Source organism: Ranitomeya variabilis, chromosome 4 (assembly GCF_051348905.1).
Source record: "Ranitomeya variabilis isolate aRanVar5 chromosome 4, aRanVar5.hap1, whole genome shotgun sequence".
NCBI classification, from domain to species: Eukaryota; Metazoa; Chordata; class Amphibia; order Anura; family Dendrobatidae; genus Ranitomeya; species Ranitomeya variabilis.
The window spans coordinates 496,395,969-496,422,947 of record NC_135235.1 but is presented as its reverse complement, the minus strand read 5'-3'; the positions used below and the strand labels follow the sequence as shown (position 1 = coordinate 496,422,947).

The following is a 26,979-nucleotide window of genomic DNA, read 5'->3' as shown; positions in this document are numbered from 1 at the left end:
AACCCTATTCATATGTAAGGTGTCTTGACATACATTGCAGCACGTTCTATTCCTAGTGTCTTTTACTGTGCACTCCTCACTTTATCTTGTTGTAATGTTCACCATTGTGTGTTATTTTAAATTATATATTACAAGTTATATATGAAAGAAACTTAACTCAAGAACGGCTACTAATTTTTATAAGCTGTGAATTGCAGAAGTGCTGGTTTGTTATCAAAATTGTCCAACAATATTCATTTCTGAAAGTGAGAATACGCCTTTAAGGTGGTGATCAGTACAAATAGGTCTGTTGAAATTACTTACGATTTCATGATTTTCAAGGCCATGACCTCTTTTCGCAAGGTAGAAACTTCCTCCTCTTGCTTTTTCTTCTCCTTGTGTAGGAACTGAATGTAATCGATAGCTGTAGGAAGATTCACAGCAACATTATCAGTCAAAGTCAGAACTGGCGTGGGGAAATATAGGACGTCACATCCCCTGCTCGCCTGTTGATAGCTGTATACTCAAATTGTTGACCCCCCACCCCACTGATCAACAGAACTGGGCTATAGAGTCCACATTTGAATGGAGCACCACCAATCTAATGGAGCACCATCAATGGGACTGACAGATGGAGCAGAGATTGGAGGGAGGATCGTGCGGTGTTGCAACTATAGTTTAGGTGGGTCATTAAAAAAAACTATTTTTGGACTTATTCTGAACCTCTTATAAAAAGAAAAAAAAAAACACGTAGTACCCCCCAGGACAACCCTTTTAAACTCTATCTGGTGACCAATATTAATTTTGGTGTAGAAAAATTCCCATTGGTTAGAAATCAAAGACATTGGTAACATTGGTCAACTACTTGGCCAGCTTGGCTGCATCAAAAGTGACTGTCCCATAAGATAGTGGCTGTAAATCTTGCAGCTGAAACCTCGGCTATAAGCATGTGAGGTAAGCTTCATGAGGAAATGTGGTGCTACATGATGCCCATTAAAGTAAATAGGAAACCAAAGAGGGACTTGCAGTTTGCAGCGGCTCTCCACTCTGGGGCCCAAAGTGGATGTGACATTGATGCTTTTCCTCCCACCCAGACACATTTCTATTTACTTGCAACCAGCTGTATAATTAGCTCATTGGATTAACTTGAAATGAAAAGCCAGGAATAGTCAAGGGCTTTTTAATTTCCTAATAAGCTTCTAATTGCATTTTCTCTACACTGGAGCTTGTCAGCTGACTGTTTCCCTTTTTAACTGTGATGTACCCAAGACATACTGGAGGAAGTGAAGCCTGTTACATCACAGCATCCAGTAACTATTACACAACTCTGTGCGCGGAGGCAATGGGAAGAGATAACGCACTTACTCTTCTGCAGGACCACCGCTTTGCTGAGCTTCTGTGAGCCTATGGAGCAATCCTGCTGCTGGCACGTAGGCACAATGGTCTGTAAATCATCATAGCCTTTCTGCATTGGGCAAGAGTAGACATGAATTAAATCGTTAATAGATAAATTGAATATAGATACACAATGTTATGTTAATAGCGCTGATGAACAAGCGTGACACATTCAGGGCATATACTGTACACAGCAATGTTATACAGGCAGTGTGTACATGGAGGCTCTGACCTAACCTATGCCAAAACTACCCTTTTCTGGCAGCATGTGTTAATCTTTCACTGTGCTAAACATTGCATTTACTGTGCTTTTCAATAAAGAGGCATCTCTCAAACAGAATACCATGTTCTATACGTTATTTTTCTTAATTAGTGGAAGATGGTAAAAATCAAACATGGACCAAAAATGTCTGAAAAATTAATCCAGCACGCAATCCGACTTGTCTTCTATGCAAAAAATAGCGACATCTGAATGAGGCTTTCGTCTACCTCCAAAATATACTGCAAACAGTGTGAATAGAGCCAAACAAGAACAGCCCACATTTTCCAATATAGCCATCTGTAACCGTTGTCCTAACCCAATGGTCTTCCAAATGTTACAAAACTACAACTCCCAGCATGCACAGAGCTGAAGACTAAAAATGTAGTCATGAACAACTGGAGATCCACAGGCTAGAGACTAGTGAGTCAGATAGGCCTACAACTACATCAGCAGAAATGCTTCCATTACAGCTTTGGTGATAGTGATCCAATAGTAGAGCGGAGGAGTAATACGAAAAACACTTTCCCCAGCCATTCCAGTCACTGACATTGTACTCTACCATATGCAGAAATAGAGATCACTGTTGAGGGTGACACTGAAAGGGAACCTGTCATGTTGGATAAGGCAATTTACCTGCAGACATGGGGTTACGTGTAGGTAAATAGTGAAAGGCGACTGGCCGCTGTACTGAAATGGCGGCTTCAGTCTACGCTCACTATACTGTGTGTGGCAGCTGTAAGCGTGCCCCGGCACACCGTCTAGCAGCCGGCACTGCACTAATGCTCAATAGTCTAATGGCTGCCCTTCTCATGCCTTCAAGGCCGTCTTTTCAAACCATTTATATATGGTAAGTAGCCAAATCTTGTCCTGATGTGAGCGGATTCACCTAACTCCTCCATAAACTTGCATGTTTGGCCCAGGTTGAGAGTGCGTATTTGTTTCAATAGGGAGAGGCTAATGGGTGGCTTCAGGGCCTCTCCTATATGTAAGAATCCAACTTGAATACTCTTCTATCTCACATCTGCCATGCCAAAGAGAGCGGAGGGATAAGCCAAAATGTACATGGCCTCATAACGCTGTTAGGATTCTCCAATGTTTTCCTCAAGAAAAACAAGGGATGACAGCAGACAAATGAAGCCACTGTCCTCTCTTATTTATTTCCTATCAGTGCCATGAATAGTAAACTGCTCCTGGCTCCCTTCTCTCCCTTAAAAACAAACATGGATTAGATGAAGTTGTGATTGCAGCTAATGTTTTCCAGTGCTGTGTGTTACGTATGCGAGTTACTTATTATCCAAGACCAGATGACTCCGTGTGTAATGATGCAAAAAATACTGTGTCAGTGATTAAGTGCCCTCTACAATACATCTTCATAACAACCAGTCAGTGCTCAGGGCACAGCACAGCAAAATACAGCCTCAATGTTCATATAGGATGGCTGTGCTAAGTAATGTGCAATCTACAGGCCAGCTTCAGGGCATATTCCTTTTAGGTTATGCAGGGGTGTAACCATAACATACCACAGTGCTGCTCACCTTAATGGCATCCCTCCGCTTCTGCTCAGCTTGTGTGTGCGCCCGCCTGCGCCTGTCTTTATAGGCATCTTTAATGCTCTCCTGCCGGTAATCGCTGTCCTCGTCATCTGAGATTGGAGAACAATTATTGTCGACCATGCACACACAGATGGCAGTCACCGCAGGTGACGTATATTACATTTGTTCTACCGCCCGTTGATTCAGGGAATAGCATTATCTGCTATCATTTTGCAGCATGCATACTAGACCACAGCTCCATATAACTCCTTCCCTCCCATGTATCTGCCGGGTCCATTAGCGTAGGACACACTGATCACAAGTGGTCAGACCACCACCTCTTGTTACAAGCCGACTTATGTGAACAGATCCGCCTAAATTTAATGATGCTACAATGAACCCACTGACTGACCTAAGAGGGCCAGCAGGTTATCAGAAGTTGCACTCTCAGGGCTGCCCTTCTTCAGTACTGGATCATTCCTGCTCTAGTCAGCCAGAGAAAGTATTCTAGGGGAGATAATGTCATTCCCTGCTATCTTAGGGTACTGTCACACTCTGCAACTTTCCAACGATCACGACCAGCGATACGACCTGGCCGTGATCGTTGGAAAGTCGTTGTGTGGTCGCTGGGGAGCTGTCACACAGACCGCTCTCCAGCGACCAACGATGCCGAAGGCCCCGGGTAACCAGGGTAAACATCAAGTTACTAAGCGCAGGGCCGCGCTTAGTAACCCGATGTTTACCCTGGTTACCATCGTAAAAGTAAAAAAAAACAAACAGTACATACTCACATTCCGGTGTCCGTCAGGTCCCTTGCAGTCTGCTTCCCGCACTGACTGAGTGCCGCCGTAAAGTGAAAGCACAGCGGTGACGTCACCGCTGTGCTCTGCTCTTACTTTACGGCGGTAAAAAAAAAAAAAATGGCGTTATTTTCCGAGACCTGTACCGTCTCCATTTTTCATCATCTTGGGTATGTTGAGGGCTTATTTTTCCGTGCAGAGTTGACGTTTTTAATTATACCATTTTAGTGTAGATACGATCTTTTGATCGCCCACTATTGCAATTTAATGTAATGTTGCGGCAACCAAAAAACGTAATTTTTTTTCTCGTTACACTGTTTAGCGATCCGGTTAATTCTTTATATTGATAGATCGGGCAAGTCTGAACGCAGCAACACCAAATATGTGTATGTATGATTTTTTTTTTATTGTTTTACTTTGAATGGGGTGAAAGGGGGGGTGATTTGAAATTTTATATATTTTTTTCATATTTATTTTACTTTTGGCTTGCTTCAATAGTCTCCATGGGAGACTTGAAGCTGCCATAACCTGATCAACTCTGCTACAGACAGGCAATGATCAGATCACCTTTATGTAGCAGAATTACTCAGTTGCTATGAGGGCTGACAACCACAGACGTCTGCTGGAGACCTCTGGGGGGGTCACCGATGGGCGGATTTCCTGCACGCTTGCCAGAAATGCAAATTAAATGCCGATCTCCGAGTTTGACAGTGGCATTTAACAGGTTAACAGCTGTGGGTGGATTGCTGTTCCGGGCACATGTCTGCTGTTCAAAACAGCTGACGTGTTGAGAAAGATGTGGGCTCAGTGCTGGAGGCCACATCAAAAGGAGGGACACAACATGTGCCATACAAGTACAGTGCATATCGTCAGGGCCGTATTTGCCACTAGGCACTTGAGGGCACGTGCCTAGGGCGGGGCCATGCAGGGGGGGGCGGCACCTGAGGTGTGTGTGCTTTTTTTTTTGTAAAGTCCGGTCCGGGTGGGGTCACCTTAAGGCTTAAGCCCCCCCGCCGCTGCCTCCTTGCCCATACACAGTATGATTGATGCATACTCACCTCACCTGCTCCAGCGACGCCTGGTCTGCTCTCAGTGACTGCACCCTCGCTGTGTGAGCGGTCACATGGTACCGCTGATTAAGGTCATGAATATGCATGCATATTCATGACCTTAAATGAGCGGTACCACCTGACCGCTCATACAGGACGATGAGGGTGCTGCGCCGGGACAGAGCACAGAGGTGGGGGATTCCGTTCTTCTGCGCGCCGTGCGCGGTGTGAGGTGACAGCCAGGTAAGTATGACGACAGCCAGGGACGGGGGGAGCCGGGGAGGAGGATTGGGGAGCACGGCAGGCGGCAGCCACAAGATAGATGGGGAGCAGCGGGGCAGGCAGCCGATGAGCCACGCATGGGGGGAGGGGATGGGAGATGACGAGCCAGAGCCACCAATGCCACCATGCATACAGGGAGGGAGGGGGAGATGAGCCACGCATACAGGGGGGGATGGGAGATGAGCCTGAGCCACCCCTGCATACACGGAGGGGGAGATGAGCCACGCATACAGGGGGGGATGGGAGATGAGCCAGAGCCACCATGCATACAGGGAGGGAGGGGGAGATGAGCCACGCATACAGGGGGGGATGGGAGATGAGCCAGAGCCACCATGCATACAGGGAGGGAGTTGGAGATGAACCATGCATACAGGGGGGGATGGGAGATGAGCCAGAGCCATGATGCATACAGGGAGGGAGGGGGAGATGAGCCACGCATACAGGGGGGGGTGGAGAGATGAGCCATGCATACAGGGGGGAGTGAATGAGCCATGCATACGGGGGGGGGGGGGGTGGCCATTATACAGTATGGAGCATCATGTGTGGCCATTATACAGTATTGAGCATCCTGTGTGGCCATTATACAGTATGGAGCATCACGTGTAGCCGTTATACAGTATGGAGCATCATGTGTGGCTATTATACAGTATGGAGCACTGTGGCCATATTGTTTCGTTTATAATTATTGTATATAAAAGTGTGATAAGCAGTGCTAAATGGCTGTGGTTGGGACGTGGATATGGGTGTGACTAGTTGTGAAATGGGTGTGGTCAGAGGCGTGGCCTAAAATTTGCCGTGGCGCGCTACGCGCGCCGCACGCTTTATACCTCCTTCCCCAGTTGGGAGGTATGGTACTGCATTTGCCAGATCATAGCAAGTGCCGCAAATCCCATAGGGAATGAATGAGGCCGAACGCAGTGTTGCTGTAAGTAATCTGTTACGCGGCACATGCAGAAAAACTGCCCGATCTGCTGCAAAAGGCGACTTTCACATCACCGATTCTTGCTAAAGTCACTGCCGATAGTGTCATACTCACCAAAGGGGGAGGCAGTGCTAAAAGTGCCTAGGGCAGCAGAAACCCTAAATACGGCCCTGCATATCGTGAAGGGGTTAAGGTTTATAGAGATCTGTATAAAGCAGATGAAAAACAGAAGACTTTTGTACTTCAGAGCTCCATCTCTTTTTAACTGATCTATTAGTGGCTTAGAGTTAATGTATAAATAATGGATATTGTCAGTTTTTTTCCATTTCTAAAGCCTAATGAGGGATAAACTCTCTTTAGGCTTTAGAAATAGAAAAAAACTGGCAATATGGATGGCACAAGATGAAAACAAACTTCCCTTTCAGGCTATCTTTTGGTCACAGTTTTTTCACAGGGTTTTTGCACTTTACAGTACCAGCAAAGTTTCTGCAGTCGCATGCTGCTTATTTTTTCCTTGTGGATTTGAACCATTGAGTTTTTTTAAATCTACAGCGTGTCACTCCTTTCAGTGTTTTTCAACCATTCTAATACATAGGGAAAGTATTTTCCACAACATTTTTTTGCCAATACTATTGTGCAGAAAAATCTGCTGCAAATCCTCAATGTGTGCACGTACAGCTTTGAAAACAGACATGGATGTGTGGATATACAGCTTAAGGCCAGCTTCACATTTGCATTTCACAGTATGGACCAGGATTATGGGAGAGGCCGCGGGTCTCCCATCCCAACCTCAGCAGCTTTATATGCTTATGAGGCTTATGCGTTTGTGTCAGGAGACCAGAGGCTGGTTTGGAAACCTTGGTTCATACACAGCCAGTGAAACTCACATGCGTGAGGCTAGCGTAATGACTTTTTTGGATGATAATTTGCCATGCAAAAGAGCTTTTAGATCAGACTGTTTTATAGGGAAAAAGACTAAGAGACAGATGGAATAGGGGCTGAGAAGCCAAATGTGTTGTACTAAAAAGTGGTAACCCTTTTCCATAAGCCATTTTTAAGTGGAACTCCAGCCAAAATTATGAGTGCAGAACTAGGGTCTCAGTTTGGATCCCAATCATCAGCACTTGCAAACATTACAGGGATCAGCTGATGAGCGATTGTGTCATTATGAATACTCATTACCTTTATTATCTAACATGTAAAAGGCCTTTACTCTTCTGCTGATATTAAAGGGATTGTCAGGCCTTAAGGTACCTTCACACTAAACGACTTTGCAGCGATAACGACAGCGATCCGTGACGTTGCAGCGTCCTGGATAGCGATATCTGTTGTGAATTTGGTTTCTGGGCTCCCCCGGTGGTCACTGGTGGTACTGAACTTGTGTGCTTCATCTCCTCTGTTCACCTGTTTCCATCAGGATGTGGGAGTTTCTATTTAGCCTTGCTCCTCAGTCATTTCTATGCCGGCCAACAATGTTACCAGAAGCCTTTCTGTTGCATGTTCCTGCTCCTAGACTACTATCAGCTAAGTTGGACTTGTAGTCCTAAGTTTGTTTTGCATCTTTGTTCCAGTTCTCTGTGTTTGAATATTTCTGAGGCTGGAAGCTCTTGTGAGCTGAAATTGCCACTCTGGTGTCATGAGTTGATATTAGAGTCTTAAAGTAATTTCAGGATGGTGTTTTGAATAGGGTTTTCAGCTGACTGTGAAGTTCCCTTTTCTGTCTTCCTACTATCTAGTAAGCGGACCTCAATTTGCTAAACCTATCTTCATACTTCGTATGTCAATTTCCTCTAAAATCACCGACAATATATGTGGGGGCTACTGTCTGCCTTTTGGGGAAAATTTCTCTAGAGGTAAGCCAGGTCTGTATTTTCCTCTGCTAGGGTCAGGCAGTCCTCCGGCTGGCGCTGGGCGTCTAGGGATAAAACGTAGGCACGCTACCCGGCCACTGTTAGTTGTGCGGTAGGTTTAGCTCACAGTCAGCTCTAGTTCCCATCTTCCAAGAGCTAGTCCTTTTGTATGCTTTACTACGGTCTCTTGCCATTGAGAACCATGACAGATATCGTTGTGTTAGACACATAGCAGCGATCTGGATCCTGCTGTGATATCGCTGGTCGTTGCTGAAAGTTCAGAACTTTATTTGGTCGTCAGATCGGCGTGTATCGTCGTGTTTGACAGCAAAAGCAACAATGCCAGCGATGTTTTACAATGGTAACCAGGGTAATAGTGTAGTTACTTACCGATAACGGTATTTCTCAGAGCCCATGACAGCACTACCAGAGAGAGAGGGGATCCGCCCTTCAGGGACAGGAAACCTACAGGATAAAAAGGGCGGTACCTCTCTCCTGCGTCAGTTTGGTTTACAGAGCATCAGAGGTCCTCCAGGTTAGTGACAACAGGAAATATACATTTTTAGCAAAATACTTAATGAAGATTACACCGTGTCTAAATCAAACACACACTTCGTATAATAAGGTGCTCACCGCACACGTGATAAGGGGGGGAATAAGCAGGTGCTGTCATGGGCTCTGAGAAATACCGTTATCGGTAAGTAACTACACTATTCTCAGTCGCCCATGACAGCACTACCAGAGAGAATTGCAGAGATTATTGCTTTAGGGAGGGACCACAGCCTGCAAGACCCTTCTTCCGAAGGTTAAGTCAGACGAAGAGGCCAGGTCTAAGCGATAGTGCCTAAAGAAGGTTGAAGGTGTTGACCAGGTGGCCGCCTTACAGATTTTATCTATTGGTACCTCCGACCTTTCAGCCCAGGAGGTCGCCATAGCCCTTGTAGAGTGTGCCTTGAGCCCTTCAGGCACTGCGTTTCACGTGGATGAGTATGCCAGGGCTATCGCATCAGTAACCCAGCGAGCTATAGTGCTTTTGGAGGCTTTGAGTCCTTTTCTAGGTCCCTGAAAACAGACAAAAAGAGACCCTTCCTTCCTACACTGTCGGGAGGATTCTAGGTAATGTATTAAACACCTTCTCACATCTAAAGTGTGGAATTTTTCCTCTTTTTGATTTTTCGGGTTTGGACAGAAGGAAGGAAGGATTATTTCCTGGGACCTATGGAAATTGGAAGCAACTTTGGGTAGATAAGCAGGGTCTGTTCTTAATACTACCCTATCCTCCATGATTTGTGTGAAGGGAGGATTCGCAGATAGAGCCTGGAGGTCACTAATTCTACGGGCAGACGTTAGGGCTGTAAGAAGGGCCGTTTTGAGAGATAAGATTTTAAGTGGTATCGAATCTATGGGCTCAAACGGGGGTTCTGTCAGAGCTGATAGTACTAAATTTAAGTCCCAAGATGGAGGACTTTTGATTTTTATGGGCCTAGAACGTACAGCGGCTTTAATGAATCTTGTTACCCATGGGTTAGTGGCAATACTATCATTGTATAATGCCCCTAAGGCCGCTACCTGTACTTTTAAGGTGCTCACCGAGAGGCCCATATCCAAGCCTTTCTGTAGGAACTCTAATATTTTGACCACTGGGACCCCATCTTGTAGTTTTACCCCATCTTGTAGTTTTACCCCGGAGGTGGACAGAAACTTTTTCCAAGTTTTACCATAGATTTTAGTTGTTACTGTCTTCCTACTTTTTAATAGTGTGGACCCTAAATTATCTGAGAAGCCCCTTGCCCTTAGCAGTGGCCTCTCAAGTTCCACGCTGTCAAGTGGAGATTTGCTGACTGAGGGTGGAGCACCGGCCCCTGTGATAAGAGGTTCGGAAGGTCCGGAAGAACCCAGGGATCGGTGACCGATAGAATTCTCAGCCAGGAAAACCAGGCCCTTTTGGGCCAGAAGGGGGCTATTAGGATGATTCTCGCCCTGTCCTGTCTTATCTTCCGCAAAACTGCCGGGATAAGTATATGAGGGGGAAAGGCATATGCCAGATCGTGAGTCCAGGGAATCGAGAATGCATCCAGTGCCCGGGGGTTCCCTCTGTGGTTCAGAGAGCAAAATTCCTTTACTTTTCTGTTTTCTATACTGGCAAAGAGGTCTATTACTGGGACCCCCCAGATTTTGGTAATCTGATCGAAGATGCTTTGGTTCAGAGCCCATTCCCCCTGTTTTAGCTGGGTACGGCTTAGGAAGTCTGCTTTTTTGTTCACTACGCCCCTTATATGTAACGCCGAGAGGGATAGGAAGTGGTCTTCGGCTAAGGTGAAAATTTGGGAAGTGGCCTTCATCAGGGCTTGGGATCTGCTCCCCCCCTGGTGGTTCAGGTAGGCTACCACTACCTGATTGTCCGAAAAAACCCAGACATGATGTCCCTGTAGTTTGGGAAGAAAAATTGACAGAGCATGGCTCACTGCGCAAAGTTCTTTTTGATTTGAGGATACCTGGTACTCTTGATCTGTCCAGACCCCCTGAGTAACACTGTTTTCCAGGTGAGCTCCCCACCCCGTGGGACTGGCATCCGTGGTAACTACTCGATGTGTATCTATCACCCACGGAACTCCCTTCGATAGATTGTTGGAATCTAACCACCAGTCTAGGGAACGAATAGTGTCTGAACTTAGAGTCATGCGACCTTCTAGGTGTCCCCTCAGTGTAACCTGATTTCTCAGAACATCCCACTGGAGGTCTCTCGTGTAGATTTGAGCCCACTGTACTGCTGGGAGACAAGCAGAAAGGGACCCCAGCAGTGACATCGCTCCTCTCAAGGTCATATGAGGGTTTGAGCGAGCTCTGGACACAATATTTGATATTTTTTGTTTCTTCTGGTCTGGAAGGCGACATTCCTGTAAAACCGAGTCCAGAGTTAGGCCCAGAAACTCTTGCACCGTGGTCGGTTCCAGTTTTGACTTTTGGAGATTTAGGAGCCAACCTAATTCCGTTAGAGTTTTTATTACTCTGCTGCATTGTTGTCGACAGTGTTGGGCTGAGTTGCTGACAATTAGGAAGTCGTCTAGATATGGTATTATAATAATGTCTTTCTCCCTTATGTGGGCCATCATTTCTGCTACCAGCTTGGTAAATACACGGGGCGCTACTGAAATGCCAAATGGAAGGGCCTTGTACTGGTATTCTTTTACTTCTCCCTCCATGACTACTGCTAGTCTGAGGTATTTTTGTGAGTTTTTGTGGATGGGAACGTGATAGTACGCGTCGCTGAGATCCAACACTACCATGAAACAATTTGGAAACAGGTTTTTTATTGTTGATTTTATTGATTCCATTTTGAAGGTTTGATTCTTTACATAACTGTTTAATTTCCGTAGATTTATTATTGTGCGGAAGGAACCATCCGGCTTTGGGATCAGAAAAGTGGGGAAAAGAATCCTTTCCCCCTTTCCAGTAAGGGAACTTCTCGGATCACATCTTTGACTATGAGTTTTGAGATCTCTTGTTCCAAGGCCTGTTGTTGTCGCAGTGAGGGTTTCAATGGAGTGACCACATAGTGTTGGGGAGGAAGGGTGGTAAAGTTTATTTGAAGTTCCATCTTTATTAAGTTTAAAATCCAAGTACTGGAAGAGATTTTTTCCCAGGCTGGAAGGTATTGAGACAGTCTCCCTCCCACCCTGGGGGAGGTGTCACTTAGGGTTTTTTTTATTTCTTGGGGAATTGCCAAAGAGGAAGCCCCTATCTCTATTTCTCCCATCCTCCCACCTGTTCTGTTCTCTAGGGGGGCGTCTGCGGAAAAACTTTCTGTTCCGAAAGGGCCGCTTAACAAATGGCGTGGCCAGGTTAGGGAATCCCTTCTTCTTTTATCTCCTGCTTTTTGTAGAATGTCATCTAGGGTTTCTCCAAACAGAAATTTTCCCTCACATGGGATTGAACAGAGTTTTTGTTTTGTCTGTAGGTCGCCTGGCCAGTTTTTCAGCCATAGCGTCCTACGAGCTGCATTAGATAAGGCTGCCGATTTTGAAGTGAGTTTGATAGAATCAGCCGAAGAGGCGGCCAAGAAAGCTGCCGCCCCCCTAATCATGGGAATTGATTCAATTACTTTTTGTCTGGATACTCCATCCCTTAACTGTTTTTCTAAATTGTCTATCCAAATCATTAAAGATCTGGAAGTACATGCGGCTGCTATTGCGGGCCTTAAACATCCCCCTGCTGACTCCCAGGCCCCTTTAAGGAAGGTGTCAGCTCTTTTATCAAGGGGATCCTTCAGCGTTCCCATGTCCTCAAAGGGCAATGCAAACTTCCTTGACGCTTTAGCTACTGCCACGTCAAGTTTAGGGGCTTTGTCCCATGACGTAGAATCGTCTTCCGCAAAAGGATATTTCCTTTTAAGAGAGGGTACAGATGAATTTTTTCTTTCTGGTTTCTCCCACTCCTTTTTAATTAAGGCCTGCACGTTTTCATTAAGTGGAAAGACTCTTCGTCTTTTCTGGCCCAGACCCCCGAACATAATGTCCTGTACTGTTTTGTCAGGACGTGGATCTAGGACACCCATTGTAGATCTTACAGTCTTTACAAGGGCATCTACTTCGTCTAAGGGGAAGCAGTGACGGCCTCCACTCTCAGAGTCCGAGGAGGAAGAGGAACCTTTTCTGTCTGATATATCCTCATCAGAACTAGAAGGATCGGAGTGAGAAAGGGGCACAGGTGTTTTTTCCTTAACCCCCTCCCCTTTAAGGGATTTGAACGCTGTTTCTACCTCTGATCTTATTACTGATCGTAATTCAGAGGCAAAACTAGGGGTTTCTTCACAAAGGACTTGTCCTATACAGGAACCACATAGTTTCTTATCCCAGTTCTGTAACAGGGGTTCTCCACATAAGGGGCAGTCTCTATGTTTAGTTTTCTCTGTTTTTTTCCTTGCCTAAAAAATAAACGGAAAAAAGGGGACCCCAATTATTTGGTGAACTTTCACGAAGATCACTCACCCATCTTGCGCAGCCACAGGTACCAGTTCTGGAGGAGGTATGGGATCTTGTATGAGACCCGAAGTAGATGGTGTCGGCTGGCTAGACATATTGGAGGCTTTACTCTGCGGCGTGGAATGGCTCCTGGAGCGGGTACTTCGGATGCCTGCAGAGGTCCTTCTCTTTGTCTCGCCTGATTTGCGCTGGTGGTGACGCTGCTGCTGCGGCGGTGGCTGTAAGGGCTGCGGCGGTGGCTGTAAGGGCTGCGCCGGCTGGAGCTGCTGATCGCTGTCCGCCATATTGGGACTGCATGCAGCAAAGGGCGCTCTCACAGCGGTCTTTTACATAGTGTGCCGATTCACCCCCTCCTCCAGGGCTGCGTTCCAGGGAAGCGCTGGTCCCCTCATCAAGTGCGCACGCGCGCTCTGCCCGGGACCCGGAAGTAGACAGCGTCTATATCCGGTGCGGCGGCCATCTTGGTGCTCTCACACACCGAGCCGCCACTCCGGACCAGGAAGTGCCTCCGCATGCAAAGGCACGCCGGATCCCTGAAGCCCCTACCCCAATCCGGGGAGGCAGCCGCGCTCCCCTCCGCACGCTCTGCAGCCCCATCGGACCCAGAAGCGGCGGCGTCGGACACCGTACCAGCGGTGACAGGGGCCTCCCCGCCGTCATACCCCCACTGGTCGGCTCCGGATCTCAGGTACCGAATCCTTGAGGGTTCCCTTGTCAGGGACAGGAAACAAAAACTGACGCAGGAGAGAGGTACCGCCCTTTTTATCCTGTAGGTTTCCTGTCCCTGAAGGGCGGATTCCCTCTCTCTCTGGTAGTGCTGTCATGGGCGACTGAGAAATATCGGGTTACTAAGCGCAGGGCCGCGCTTAGTAACCCGATATTTACCCTGGTTACCATTGTAAAAGTAAAAAAAAAAAAACACTACATACTCACCCTCTGATGTCTGTCACGTCCCCCGGCGTCCGCGCTGCTGCTCAGAGCTTCCTGCACTGACTGTGTCAGTGCCGGCCTGAAAGCAAAGCACAGCGGTGACGTCACCGCTGTGCCCTGCTACTGCCGGCGCTTACACAGTGCAGGGAAGTGGACGCCGGGGGACGCGAATGTAAGTATGTAGTGTTTGTTTTTTTACATTTACACTGGTAACCAGTGTAAACATCGGGTTACTAAGCGCGGCCCTACGCTTAGCAACCCGATGTTTACCCTGGTTACCCGGGGACTTCGGCATGGTTGGTCGCTGGAGAGCTGTCTGTGTGACAGCTCTCCAGCGACCACACAGCGACGCTGCAGCGATCGGCATCGTTGTCGATATCGCTGCAGCGTCGCTTAGTGTGAAGGTACCTTTAGGCTAAAAGTGTGTAGTCACTCATCTGACTGCAGACTTGGGATTTCTCACATTGAAAGGATTCTCTGGAGCTTGGAGCCAGCGGTCATGTGACTGCAAGTATGCTATTTGCACACTTTCGGACACATTCCGACTAGACTGTGTCCAGTCTTGTTCAATACACTTGCATTGAGAGGGGCCATGCACGTTTAGTTGGCACGTGATAGCATGTATGCAAATCACATACTTGTACGCAATCACATAAATCATGTGCCCGCTGCCAGCACTGGAAAATTGTGAAGTTATTTAAAGAGGCTGTCCAGAACCAGATTCACAAGTCTACAGAGTGCCTGTAGATTTGTACCCCAAGACCAGACAACCCCTTTAAATAACTCCACAGTAGGTTCTGGCCTCCATTCAGCAGTGTGGCAGAGGAGGGTCATCCCATAGTCAATTGGACCATCTGCAGACCAGACATGGTACCCAGTAACTGAGAAAGTATGCTACCAAGATTCAAAAGTGCAACAAGAAATGGTTCTGACGAGAGCAGCGATCACCAAGATCCTAACTGAGCGTGTATTCACATAGAGAGCACAATAATCATTTCTTTCTGACACAAAATTAAAACAAAAAGATAGAGAAGAGAGAAATAAGAAATGAGACGTGAACTTACCAGTGTTCGGGACAGAGGACGCACTGGTGGAGCCGATGCTGTTCGCTCTGGATACTATGCTGCCTTTTCGTTCCATGATATGACCTATAATAGGGAAACAATCAGCCTCAGCCAGAGCTTTTATCCCTCCGCTGACCATTCAGACAGCTAACATGACAGATAGAAATGTGACTGCTGCACAACACAAAAACCACAGTAGCATATCCTGCCATTAAATTATATTGCTCCTGTGATTATAAGATTTAGGCTACTTTCACACTAGTGTTGTACGACGCACGTCGCAATGCGTAGTTTTTGAGAAAAAACGTTTTTTCTCCATAGGCTTGCATTAGCGACGCATTGCGACACGTCGCATCCGTCGTGCAACGGATGCGTCGTGTTTTGGCGGACCGCCGGCACAAAAAAACGTTACATGTAACGGTTTTTTGTGCGTCGTGTCTGCCATTTTCGACCGCGCATGCGCGGCCGGAACTCCGCCCCCTCCTCCCCGGACATTAAAATGGGGCAGCGGATGCGTTGAAAACTGCATCCGCTGCCCCTGTTGTGCTTCCATTTCACAGTATGCGTCGGGCCGACGCTGAAGCTAGTGTGAAATTAGCCTTAATGAGAGTCTCACCTCTGCTTTCAGACAGGGATTACTTACGACCTCACATATACAATGTCCTTAACCCCTTCACCCCCAAGGTTGGTTTGCACGTTATGGACCGGGCCAATTTTTACAATTCTGACCACTGTCCCTTTATGAGGTTATAACTCTGGAACGCTTCAACGGATCCCGGTGATTCTGACATTGTTTTCTCGTGACATATTGTACTTCATGATAGTGGTAAAATTTCTTTGATATTACCTACATTTATTTGTGAAAAAAACGGAAATTTGGCGAAAATTTTGAAAATTTCACAATTTTCCAACTTTGAATTTTTATGCAATTAAATCACAGTGATATGTCACACAAAATACTTAATAAGTAACATTTCCCACATGTCTACTTTACATCAGCACAATTTTGGAACCAAAATTTTTTTTTTGTTAGGGAGTTATAAGGGTTAAAATTTGACCAGCAATTTCTCATTTTCACAACACCATTTTTTTTAGGGACCACATCTCATTTGAAGTCATTTTGAGGGGTCTATATGATAGAAAATACCCAAGTGTGACACCATTCTAAAAACTGCACCCCTCAAGGTGCTCAAAACCACATTCAAGAAGATTATTAACCCTTCAGGTGTTTCACAGGAATTTTTGGAATGTTTAAATAAAAATGAGCATTTAACTTTTTTTTCACACAAAATTTACTTCAGCTCCAATTTGTTTTATTTTACCAAGGGTAACAGGAGAAAATGGACCCCAAAAGATGTTGTACAATTTGTCCTGAGTACGCTGATACCCCATATGTTGGGGTAAACCACTGTTTGGGCGCATGGGAGAGCTCGGAAGGGAAGGAGCGCCGTTTGACTTTTCACTGCAAAATTGACAGGAATTAAGATGGGACGCCATGTTGCGTTTGGAGAGCCACTGATGTGCCTAAACATTGAAACCCCCCCACAAGTGACACCATTTTGGAAAGTAGACCCCCTAAGGAACTTATCTAGAGGTGTAGTGAGCACTTTGACCCACCAACTGCTTCACAGAAGTTTATAATGCAGAGCCGTAAAAATAAAACAAACATTTTTTTCCCACAAAAATTTTTTAGCCCCCAGTTTTGTATTTTCCTGAGGGTAACAGGAGAAATTGGACCCCAAAAGTTGTTGTCCAATTTGTCCTGAGTGACACCATTTTGGAAAGTAGACCCCCTAAGCAACTCATCTAGATGTGTTGTGAGAGTTTTGAACCCTCAAGTGTTTCACTACAGTTTATAACGCATAGCCGTGAAAATAAAAAATAAAAAATTTCCCCCCAAAATGATTTTTAAGCCCCCAGTTTTGTATTTTCCCAAGGGTAACAGGAGAAATTGGACCCCAAAAGTTGTTGTCCAATGTGTTCCGAGTACGCCGATACCCCATATGTGGGGGGGAACCACCGTTTAGGCGCATGGGAGGGCTCGGAAGGGAAGGAGCGCCATTTGGAATGCAGACTTAGATGGATTGGTCTGCAGGCGTCACGTTGCGTTTGCAGAGGCCCTAATGTACCTAAACAGTAGAAACCCCCCACAAGTGACACCATTTTGGAAAGTGGACCTCCTAAGGAACTCATCTAGATGTGTTGTGAGAGCTTTGAACCCCCAATTGTTTCACTACAGTTTATAACACAGAGCCATGCAAATAAAAAATATTTTTTTCCACAAAAATTATTTTTTAGCCCCCAGTTTTGTATTTTCCCAAGGGTAACAGGAGAGATTGGACCCCGAAAGTTGTTCTCCAATGTGTTCCGAGTACGCTGATACCCCATATGTTGGGGTAAACCCCTGTTTGGGCGCACGGGAGAGCTCGGAAGGGAAGGAGCACTGTTTTACTTTTTCAACGCAGAATTGGCTGAAATTGAGATCGGACGCCATGTCGCGTTTGGAGAGCCCCTGATGTGCCTAAACAGTGGAAACCCCCCAATTATAACTGAAACCCTAATCCAGACACACCCCTAACCCTAATCCCAACGGTAACCCTAACCACACCTCTAACCCAGACACGCCCCTAACCCTAATCCCAACCCTATTCCCAACCATAGATGTAATCCAAACCCTAACCCTAACTTTAGCCCCAACCCTAACCCTAACTTTAGCCCCAACCCTAACTGTAGCCTTAACCCTAACCCTAGCCCCAACCCTAACCCTAGCCCCAACCCTAACCCTAGCCCCAACCCTAACCCTAACCCTAACATGGAAATAAATACATTTTTTAAATTTTTTTATTTTTCCCTAACTAAGGGGGTGATGAAGGGGGGTTTGATTTACTTTTATAGCGGGTTTTTAGCGGATTTTTATGATTGGCAGCTGTCACACACTGAAAGAAGCTTTTTATTGCAAAAAATATTTTTTGCGTTACCACATTTTGAGAGCTATAATTTTTCCATATTTAAATCCACAGAGTCATGTGAGGTCTTGTTTTTTGCGGAACGAGTTGACGTTTTTATTGGTAACATGCTCGGGCACGGGAGATTTTTTGATTGCTTTTTATTCCTATTTTTGTGAGGCAGAATGACAAAATAACAGCTATTCATGAATTTCTTTTGGGGGAGGCGTTTATACCGTTCCGCGTTTGGTAAAATTGATAAAGCAGTTTTATTCTTCGGGTCAGTACGATTACAGCAATACCTCATTTCTATCATTTTTTTTATGTTTTGGCGCTTTTATACGATAAAAACTATTTTATAGAAAAAATAATTATTTTGGCATCGCTTTATTCTGAGGACTATAACTTTTTTATTTTTTCGCTGATGATGCTATATGGCGGCTCGTTTTTTGCAGGACAAGATGACGTTTGCAGCGGTACCATGGTTATTTATATCCGTCTTTTTGATCGCGTGTTATTCTACTTTTTGTTTGGCGGTATGAGAATAAAGCGTTGTTTTTTGCCTCGTTTTTTTTTTTTTTTTTTTTTACGGTGTTCACTGAAGGGGTTAACTAGTGATATAGTTTTATAGGTCGGGTCGTTACGGACGCGGCGATACTAAGTATGTGTACTTTTATTGTTTGATTTTTTTTATTTAGATAAAGGAATGTATTTATGGGAATAATATATATATATTTTTTTTCTTTATTTAGGAATTTTTTTTTATTTTTTTTTTTACACATGTGGGATTTTTTTTTTTTACTTTTTTACTTTGTCCCAGGGGGGGACATTACAGATCGTTGATCTGACAGTGTGCGCAGCACTCTGTCAGATCACCGATCTTACTTCCAGTAGTGCAGGCTGCAGCTTTCATCTGCAGCCTGCTCTGCACCCGGAAGTAATCCCTGCAGGACCCGGATGCAGCCCCGCGGCCATTTTGGATCCGGGGCCTGCAGGGATAGGAGGTAGGAGACCCTCGCAGCAACGCGATCACATCGCATTGCTCCGGGGGTCTCAGGGAAGCCCGCAGGGAGACCCCTCCCTGCGCAACGCTTCCCTGTACCGCCGGCACACCGCGATCATTTTTGATCGCGGTGTGCCGGGGGTTAATGTGCCGGGGGCGGTCCGTGACCGCTCCTGGCACATAGTGCCGGATGTCAGCTGCGATAGCGTCACCGCTGTGATCTGCTTTCACTTTACGGCGGCACTCAGTCAGAGCGGGAAGCAGACTGCAAGGGACCTGACGGACACCGGAATATGAGTATGTACGGTTTTTTTTTTTTTACTTTTACGCTGGTAACCACGGTAAACATCGTGTTACTAAGTGCGGCCCTGCGCTTAGTAACCCAATGTTTACCCTGGTTACCAGGGACCTCGGCATCGTTGGTCGCTGAAGAGCGGTCTGTGTGACAGCTCCCCAGCGACCACACAACGACTTTCCAACGATCACGGCCAGGTCGTATCGCTGGTCGTGATCGTTGGAAAGTTGCAGAGTGTGACAGTACCCTTACTCACTGCAGACTGACATCTCAACAGTGTGTACAATGAGCACCATACTATGCCACTTCTGACTTTAACAAAGCATATATGTACAAGATTAGCATAATTAAAAATAACAATCATACTGAATGGACAGTGTAAGACAGGAGTATTTAGGAGAACACACCCCCCGAAATAGGTCACCCACTGACCCCGATTATTGAATACCTTACATTTTTGCAGGACTGAATAGGACAGTCAACAATGCCCCTGTATACTCACACACACCACCCCAAGTTATGCCAAATGGACAATGTTTTAACCTGGGTTATTAGTCTTACTGTACCCATAGGTACAGTGGCATATTCAGACATATACTGCACATATAGTGTGAACAAAGCCTGCGGATTACACAATGATCAAAAAAGTTACAAATGTTATACTAATTGAGATCCGGTAACTAGGACTCCACCAATGTAAGAATGAGAGATCTCTTTACACATGGAGAGGAGACCACAGGAGATGCAGAAACCTTCCTCCCTTGACATCACTGAGAACACTTGACTATTAGCAATGCATCAGTGACTTTACAAAAAGTTATTCCCTCAGAGAGTGGAGAGGTTCCAAACAATGTATAATCTAAAAGAAATCTAAGAGGGTAATGTTTCCCCTTGTGAAGAGTGACATGTCGGCTCTGGCATGCCAAGGTAAGGAGGCTTATTCACTGACCATGCTCCTCTGAGAAATTTAATATGCAACTTGCCTCTTCAGAGAGGAAGAGGACTTGAACTCTATAGTGCCACCTGTTGAAAGCAGCAATCCTACAAGCCACTATAGGCCTTATAAGGGTATGTGCACACGTTGCAGATTTGCCTGTGGAATTTTCTGAGCGGATTCTTCCTCCTCTCTTGGCAGAAAACGCAGTTGAAAATCCGCACGGATTTTATGCATTTCTGATGCGGATTTTCATGCGTTTTTGTAAGCTAAATAAAGATCTATTTAACAAAAAAAAAGAATTGTGATGTAATTTCTTTGTCCAACCTCTTCTTTTACATACTCAATTGAATACCATAATATCATCACATACCATGTTCAAATATAATGTTTACACACACAAAACAAATATAAGTGAATATCTATAGATAGATAGATATATAATACCAAGCCCGATGTTTAGTAATGAACATAATAAAATGGTACATAAAGAGATAAAGACACACACACACACACAAAATCTGCGTTAGGCCGGGGTCACCCTTGCGAGAAACTCGCACGAGTCTCGGCACCTCAATACCCGGCACTGCCGCCAGCACTGAGACCGGAGCGTTGAGCTACATAAAAATACATGCAGCCACACACTCCGGTCCCGAGTAAACGCGGCAGTGAAGGTTACTGAGGTGCGAGACTCGTGCGAGTTTCTCGCAAGTGGGACCCCGGCCTTAGACGCAATATCTGTTTAATTTGGAAAAAAAAGTTTAAAAAAAAAAAAAAAAATAGTGTGGGCTCCCACGCCATTTTCAAAACCAAAGAGGGAAAGCCAGCGACTGGGGGCAGATGTTTATATCCTGGGAAGGGGGTAATACCCATGGAGCTTCCCAGGCTATTAATATTAGCTCACAGCCTTTACTGGCTATTAAAATAGGGGAGCCTCAAAAAAAAATGACGTGGGGTCCCCCTATAATTAATAACCAGAAAAGGCTATGCAGACAGCTGCGGGCTGATATTAATAGCCTAGGAAAGGGCCATGGATCTTGGCCACCCCTCGGCTACAAACACCAGCTCTGAGCCTCCCCAGAAATTGCACATCTCTAAGATGCACCAATTCCAGCACTTAGCCTCTCTCTTCCCACTTGCCCTGTAGCAGTGGCAAGTGGGTTAACAGTTATGGAGTTGATGTCACCTTTGTATTGTAAGGTGACATCAAGCCCGGCTTAGTAATGGAGAGGTGTTATACGCCTAATTCCTGCGATGCCCTCGATCTCCTGAAAAAATAAAAATAAATAAATCAATCAACACAAATACTCCCTGTTCCGATGTAGTCAATTTAATAACGACTGTCACACGACGATCTCCCCTGAAGAGCAGTCACATCGAGAGATGTAACCGCTCTACAGGGGCCTCCGATGATACACTAACCGTAGATAATACTCCTGCAGTGTAGTTCATCGGAGTTCCTGTTCTCACTTTATGGCACTACAGCTGTGTAAGAATTTTCTCACGCAGCGGTGCCGCAAGTGACAGTATGAACTCCGGTGAACTCTAGGCGGTGAAGTGATACAGTGCAGGAGGATCACCTACGGTCACTGTATACCGGAGACCCTGTGGTGCGGTCACATATCCTGATGGTACATCGGAATAGGGAGTACGGTATACTGTTGGTTTATTATTTTATTTTTTTTGCAGGCGTCAGGGATTAGCCGTTTGGTAAGTATGTACTGCATGTGTATATGTGTTTTTTTTTTTTACTATTCAACACAGTAGCCGGATGATGGGACTACTACTAATGCTGTCACTGTTCTATGTGACAGCAGGCGTAGCCGGATGGGACTAGTAGTCCCATCGAACGATGCTTGCCTACACACAGACCCGTGCACACGGCCACACACGCAAATCTTCTCCACTCACAGTCTCCGCCCACACTCTTCCTCCTCTCTATCTGCAGCGTTCTTCGCATGCAACTCTGCAAATCTTTTACATCTACGGTTTTGCTGCAGATTTGACTGACTCAATGGAAGTCAATGGGTGCACAAACGCTGCAGATCCGCAAAAAGAATGGACATGTTGCAAAAAATAAAATGCTTCAAATCCGTGCTGATTTTTCCGCTGCATGTGCACACCAATTCTGGATTTCCCATTGACTAACATTGGTTGTGCACTACACTGTGGATTTGATGCAATTCCACGCGTCCAAAAACGCTGCGGATCCGCATCAAAATCTGCAATGTGTGCACATTGCCCCTCACGCCTTAAGGTACCTTCACACTGAGCGACTTAACAACGATATCGCTAGCGATCCGTGACGTTGCAGCGTCCTGGATAGCGATCTCGTTGTGTTTGACACGCAGCAGCGATCTGGATCCTGCTGTGACATCGCTGGTCGGAGCAGAAAGGCCAGAACTTTATTTCGTCGCTGGATCACCCGCTGACATCGCTGGATCGGTGTGTGTGACACCGATCCAGCGATGTCTTCACTGGTAACCAGGGTAAACATCGGGTTACTAAGCGCAGGGCCGCGCTTAGTAACCCGATGTTTACCCTGGTTACCATTGTAAATGTAAAAAAAAAAAAGCTCTGCTTTACGGCCGGCCGGCGCTGAGACAGTGCAGGGAAGCTGAGGCCGGGGGACAGACACCGGAATGTAAGTATGTAGTGTTTGGTTTTTTTTACATTTACACTGGTAACCAGGGTAAACATCGGGTTACTAAGCGCAGCCCTGCGCTTAGTAACCCGATGTTTACCCTGGTTACCCGGGGACTTCGGCATGGTTGGTCGCTGGAAAGCTGTCTGTGTGACAGCTCTCCAGCGACCACACAGTGACGAAACAGCGATGCTGCAGAGATCGGCATCGTTGCCTATTTCGCTGCAGCGTCGCTTAATGTGACGGTACCTTTAGGCTAAACAACCAAAACACCATGTCTGCAAATTGGGATTCTGATGTGGCTTTTATCCTACAAGTGCTTTTCGCTAAATTAGAATATCATCAAAAAGTTAATTTATTTCAGTTCTTAAATACAAACAGTGAAACTCATTATATAGAGTCATTACAGAGTGATCTATTTCAAGTGTTTATTTCTGGTAATGTTGATGATTATGGCTTATCGCCAATGAAAACACAAAAGTCATTATCTCAGTAAATTAGAATTATTAATAAACATCTGCAAAGGCTTCTTAAGCATTTAAAAAGGTGCCTTAGTCTGTTTCAGTGGCTCCACAATCATGGGGAAGACTGTTGACTTGACAGATGTCCAGAAGGCAGTCATTGACACTCTCCACAAGGAGGATAAGCCACACAAGGTCATTGCTAAATAAGCTGGCTGTTCACATAGTGCTGTATCCAAGCATATTAATGGAAAGTTGAGTGGAAGGAAAAAGTGCACAAGCTACTGGGATAACAGCAACCTTGAAAGGATTGTTAACCCCTTTCTGACATCGGGCGTAATAGTCACTGCAAAAGTCCCTGCCATGGGAGTGAGGATGGAGCAGCTGGGTCAGGAGTTAGAAAAAGGGATGACTCATGTAAGGTAAAGAGACAATCAGAATCAAAATATATTATTAAGACAAATGTAAAGCTTTTCTTTAAATTATGATTTTGGTCTCAAACTCAAAAATAGCCATGCCCAGTGTCTACATGGTGGTATATAGAGTCCTTATGGCTTTGTATTTAAGACTGTACTATGGTACACAATGATACGTGCCATACGTGAGACTCGCGTGGTATAGAGGCGCGGTATGGGATCTTGTATGTAACTCAGTCCCTTGCGGGACATTATGAGAAGCTGCTGCTGGTGACAAGTCCCACTTGGTACCCGGCACCAATAAACAAGCATTAGAACTGTAGACTACAATGAAAATATGGCTGATGAGTCTTACCTGATTCCAAAGCATTATCATTGAAGGACGAGTCAGACTAAAACATCCACACAAAAAAAAGAGAGAAAAAAAAAACATATTAAACACAAAACAGCTGCAATTTCTTCCCTCTGAATCAAAATAAAGTGTAATGTCTGGGAAGATTCTGCATCACAAAAAGACCCAGGTCATGTTTTGTGGCCAAATGTCATCTTTATTAGCCACAGAGAAGCCTGAAGAGAAAATAATCACTTGGCAGAATCATGCCTTCTTTCTTGGACAATGACATCACAGTACATTAAAACTCCAAAACCGTGGACTTTAAAAGGGTGTTCTACTTTAGAAAACTAGACCCCAGTAATAAATACAGATAGTACTCACCCTCAAAATGTCCCACTGCTCCCTTCTAAGTGTTTGGCTGTAGAGGTGATGACTTGTTCAAATATCACAACACTGCTGCAGCCAATCAATAAGATCAACAGCTCTGTCAATGTAGAGGGCACGAGCTGCGGACAGCAGTGATTGGCTGCAGCTTTGTGAGCTGTCAACATAATGGCACTTCTGCATCCAAAACACTGAAAAGAGAATATTCCAAGGACCTAGGGAGAGATAGCACTCTCTTATATTACATGACAGGAAACATTAAGTGTCCACTTTGCTAAAAGTGGAAAACCCCTTTAACCCCTTCACGCTGCAGCCCTTTTTCGTTTTTGTTTCTGTACTGTACTGCTTCGCTCCTGTTCTTCCCAGAGCCATAACTTTTTTATTTTTCCATCAATATGGCCATGTGAGGAACTGTTTTTTGTGGGACGAGTTGTACTTTTGAACGACATCATTGGTTTTACCATGTCATGTACTGGAAAACGGAAAAAAATTCCAAGAGCGGTGAAATTGCAAAAAAAAAAAGTGCAATTCCACAACCGTTTTTTGGATTTTTTTTTTACCAAGTTCACCAAATGCTAACACTGATCTGCCATTATGATTCTCCAGGCCATTACGGGTTCCTAGATACCAAACACGTCTAGGTTCCTTTGTATTTAAAATTGTGAAAAAAATATCCAAAGTTAGTTTAAAAAAAAAAAAGTTGCCATTTTCCAAGACCCATAACGTCTTAATTTTTCATGATCTGGGGTTGGGTGAGGGATTATTTGTGCACCGAGCTGACGTTTTTAATGATACCATTTTGGTGTGGATCACGCATTATTGCATTTTACCGCAATGTTGTAGCGACCAAAAACAACATTACTCTAGCTTATTGACTTTTTTTGCTACACGGTTTACAAATCGATTAATTATTTTTGGAACTTGATAGATCGGGCGGTTCTGAACGCAGTGATACCAAATATATGTTATCTTTTGTTGTATTTTGAATTGGGCGAATGGGGGGTGATTTGAACTTTTATATTTTTTAATATTTTTAAAAACTTTTTTTTTTACTTTTTGCATGCTTCAACAGCGACATGTAACAGGTAACAGGTTAACAGCCACGTTTGGATCGCGATTCCACCAGCAGCTGTTGCGGGCACATGTCAGCTGTTCAAAACAGCTGACATGTGCCGGAAAAGATGCGGCTCAGTGCCAGAGCCAACATCAAAGAGAGGGACACGACATGCACACTACATGTACGGTGCATGTCGTGAAGGGGTTAATATAAATAGTTCAGACGACTCTCTGCTAACGGATGATGTTGGGGGCTGAGAGGAGCTGGCCTTGTTCTAAAGACTACTGGACCAATGGACTTGGAGACTGGAATCTGCGGCTCTAAGGGGTGCGGACATTTTCCAGCAAAGAGCACAGGTTACATCAAACTTGTGTTTTGTTGGCAATTTGCTTGCTGTGTTTTATTGGAGATTTGCTTACTGGTCAGTTTAAAGCTGGAGTCACACTAAACGACTTACCAATGATCACGACCAGCGATACGACCTGGCCGTGATTGTTGGTAAGTCGTTGTGTGGTCGCTGGGGAGCTGTCACACAGACAGCTCTCTCCAGCGACCAACGATCAGGGGAACGACTTCGGCATCGTTGAAACTGTCTTCAACTATGCCGAAGTCCCCCTGCAGCACTCGGGTAACCAGGGTAAACATTGGGTTACTAAGTGCAGGGCCGCGCTTAGTAACCCGATATTTACCCTGGTTACCATTGTAAAAGTAAAAAAAAAAAAACAAAAAAAAAAACACTACATAAACACATTCTGATGTCTGTCATGTCCCCCGCCCGCGTCCACAGGGTTAAAACTGCTTTCGGCAAGAGCGCTGCTAATGCACGCGCTGCTGCCGAGAGCTTCCCTGCACTGAATGTGTCAGCACCGGCAGTAACAGCGGTGACGTCACCGCTGTGCTCTGCATTACGGCCGGCGCTGACACAGTCAGTGCAGGGAAGCTCTCGGCAGCAGCGCGTGCATTAGTAGCGCTCCTGCCGAAAGCAGTTTTAACCCTGTGGACGCCGGGGGACGTGACAGACATCAGAATGTGAGTATGCACTGTTTTTTTTTTTTACTTTTACAATGGTAACCAGGGTAAATATCGGGTTACTAAGCGCGGCCCTGCGCTTAGTAACCCGATATTTACCCTGCTTACAAGTGAACACATCGCTGGATCGGCGTCACACACGCCGATCCAGCGATGACAGCGGGTGATCAGCGACCAAAAAATGGTCCTGATCATTCCCCAACGACCAACGATCTCCCAGCAGGGGCCTGATCGTTGGTCGCTGTCACACATAACGAGGTCGTTAGCGGGATCGTTGCTACGTCACCAAAAGCGTGACAATGCAACGATATCGTTAACGATATCGTTATGTGTGATTCAGCCTTAAGTGCACTAATATCAATGTTTTCATTCAGTGACAGTAAGCAGAGGAAGATGTGCAAACTGGATCTTATATGTATAGATAAGATAA

At 45.4% G+C, this 26,979-nt stretch overlaps 1 protein-coding gene across 4 annotated transcripts in view; it reads right to left on the bottom strand.

The window, feature by feature from the left end:
• MLX (MAX dimerization protein MLX) overlaps positions 1 to 26,979 on the bottom strand; it is a 132,667-nt gene that overhangs the window by 9,898 nt on the left and 95,790 nt on the right. For 3 of the 4 annotated variants that reach the window (XM_077251990.1, XM_077251989.1, XM_077251991.1), the window contains exons 2-6: positions 24,101 to 24,137; positions 15,048 to 15,131; positions 3,172 to 3,278; positions 1,345 to 1,444; positions 304 to 403 (exon numbers count right to left, since the gene is read on the bottom strand). In XM_077251990.1, the coding sequence (XP_077108105.1) occupies positions 304 to 403; positions 1,345 to 1,444; positions 3,172 to 3,278; positions 15,048 to 15,123 (383 nt within the window). In that variant the 5' untranslated portion in view covers positions 15,124 to 15,131; positions 24,101 to 24,137. The remainder of the gene's footprint in view (positions 1 to 303; positions 404 to 1,344; positions 1,445 to 3,171; positions 3,279 to 15,047; positions 15,132 to 24,100; positions 24,138 to 26,979) is intronic. The other variant, XM_077251988.1, reaches the window with a different exon arrangement.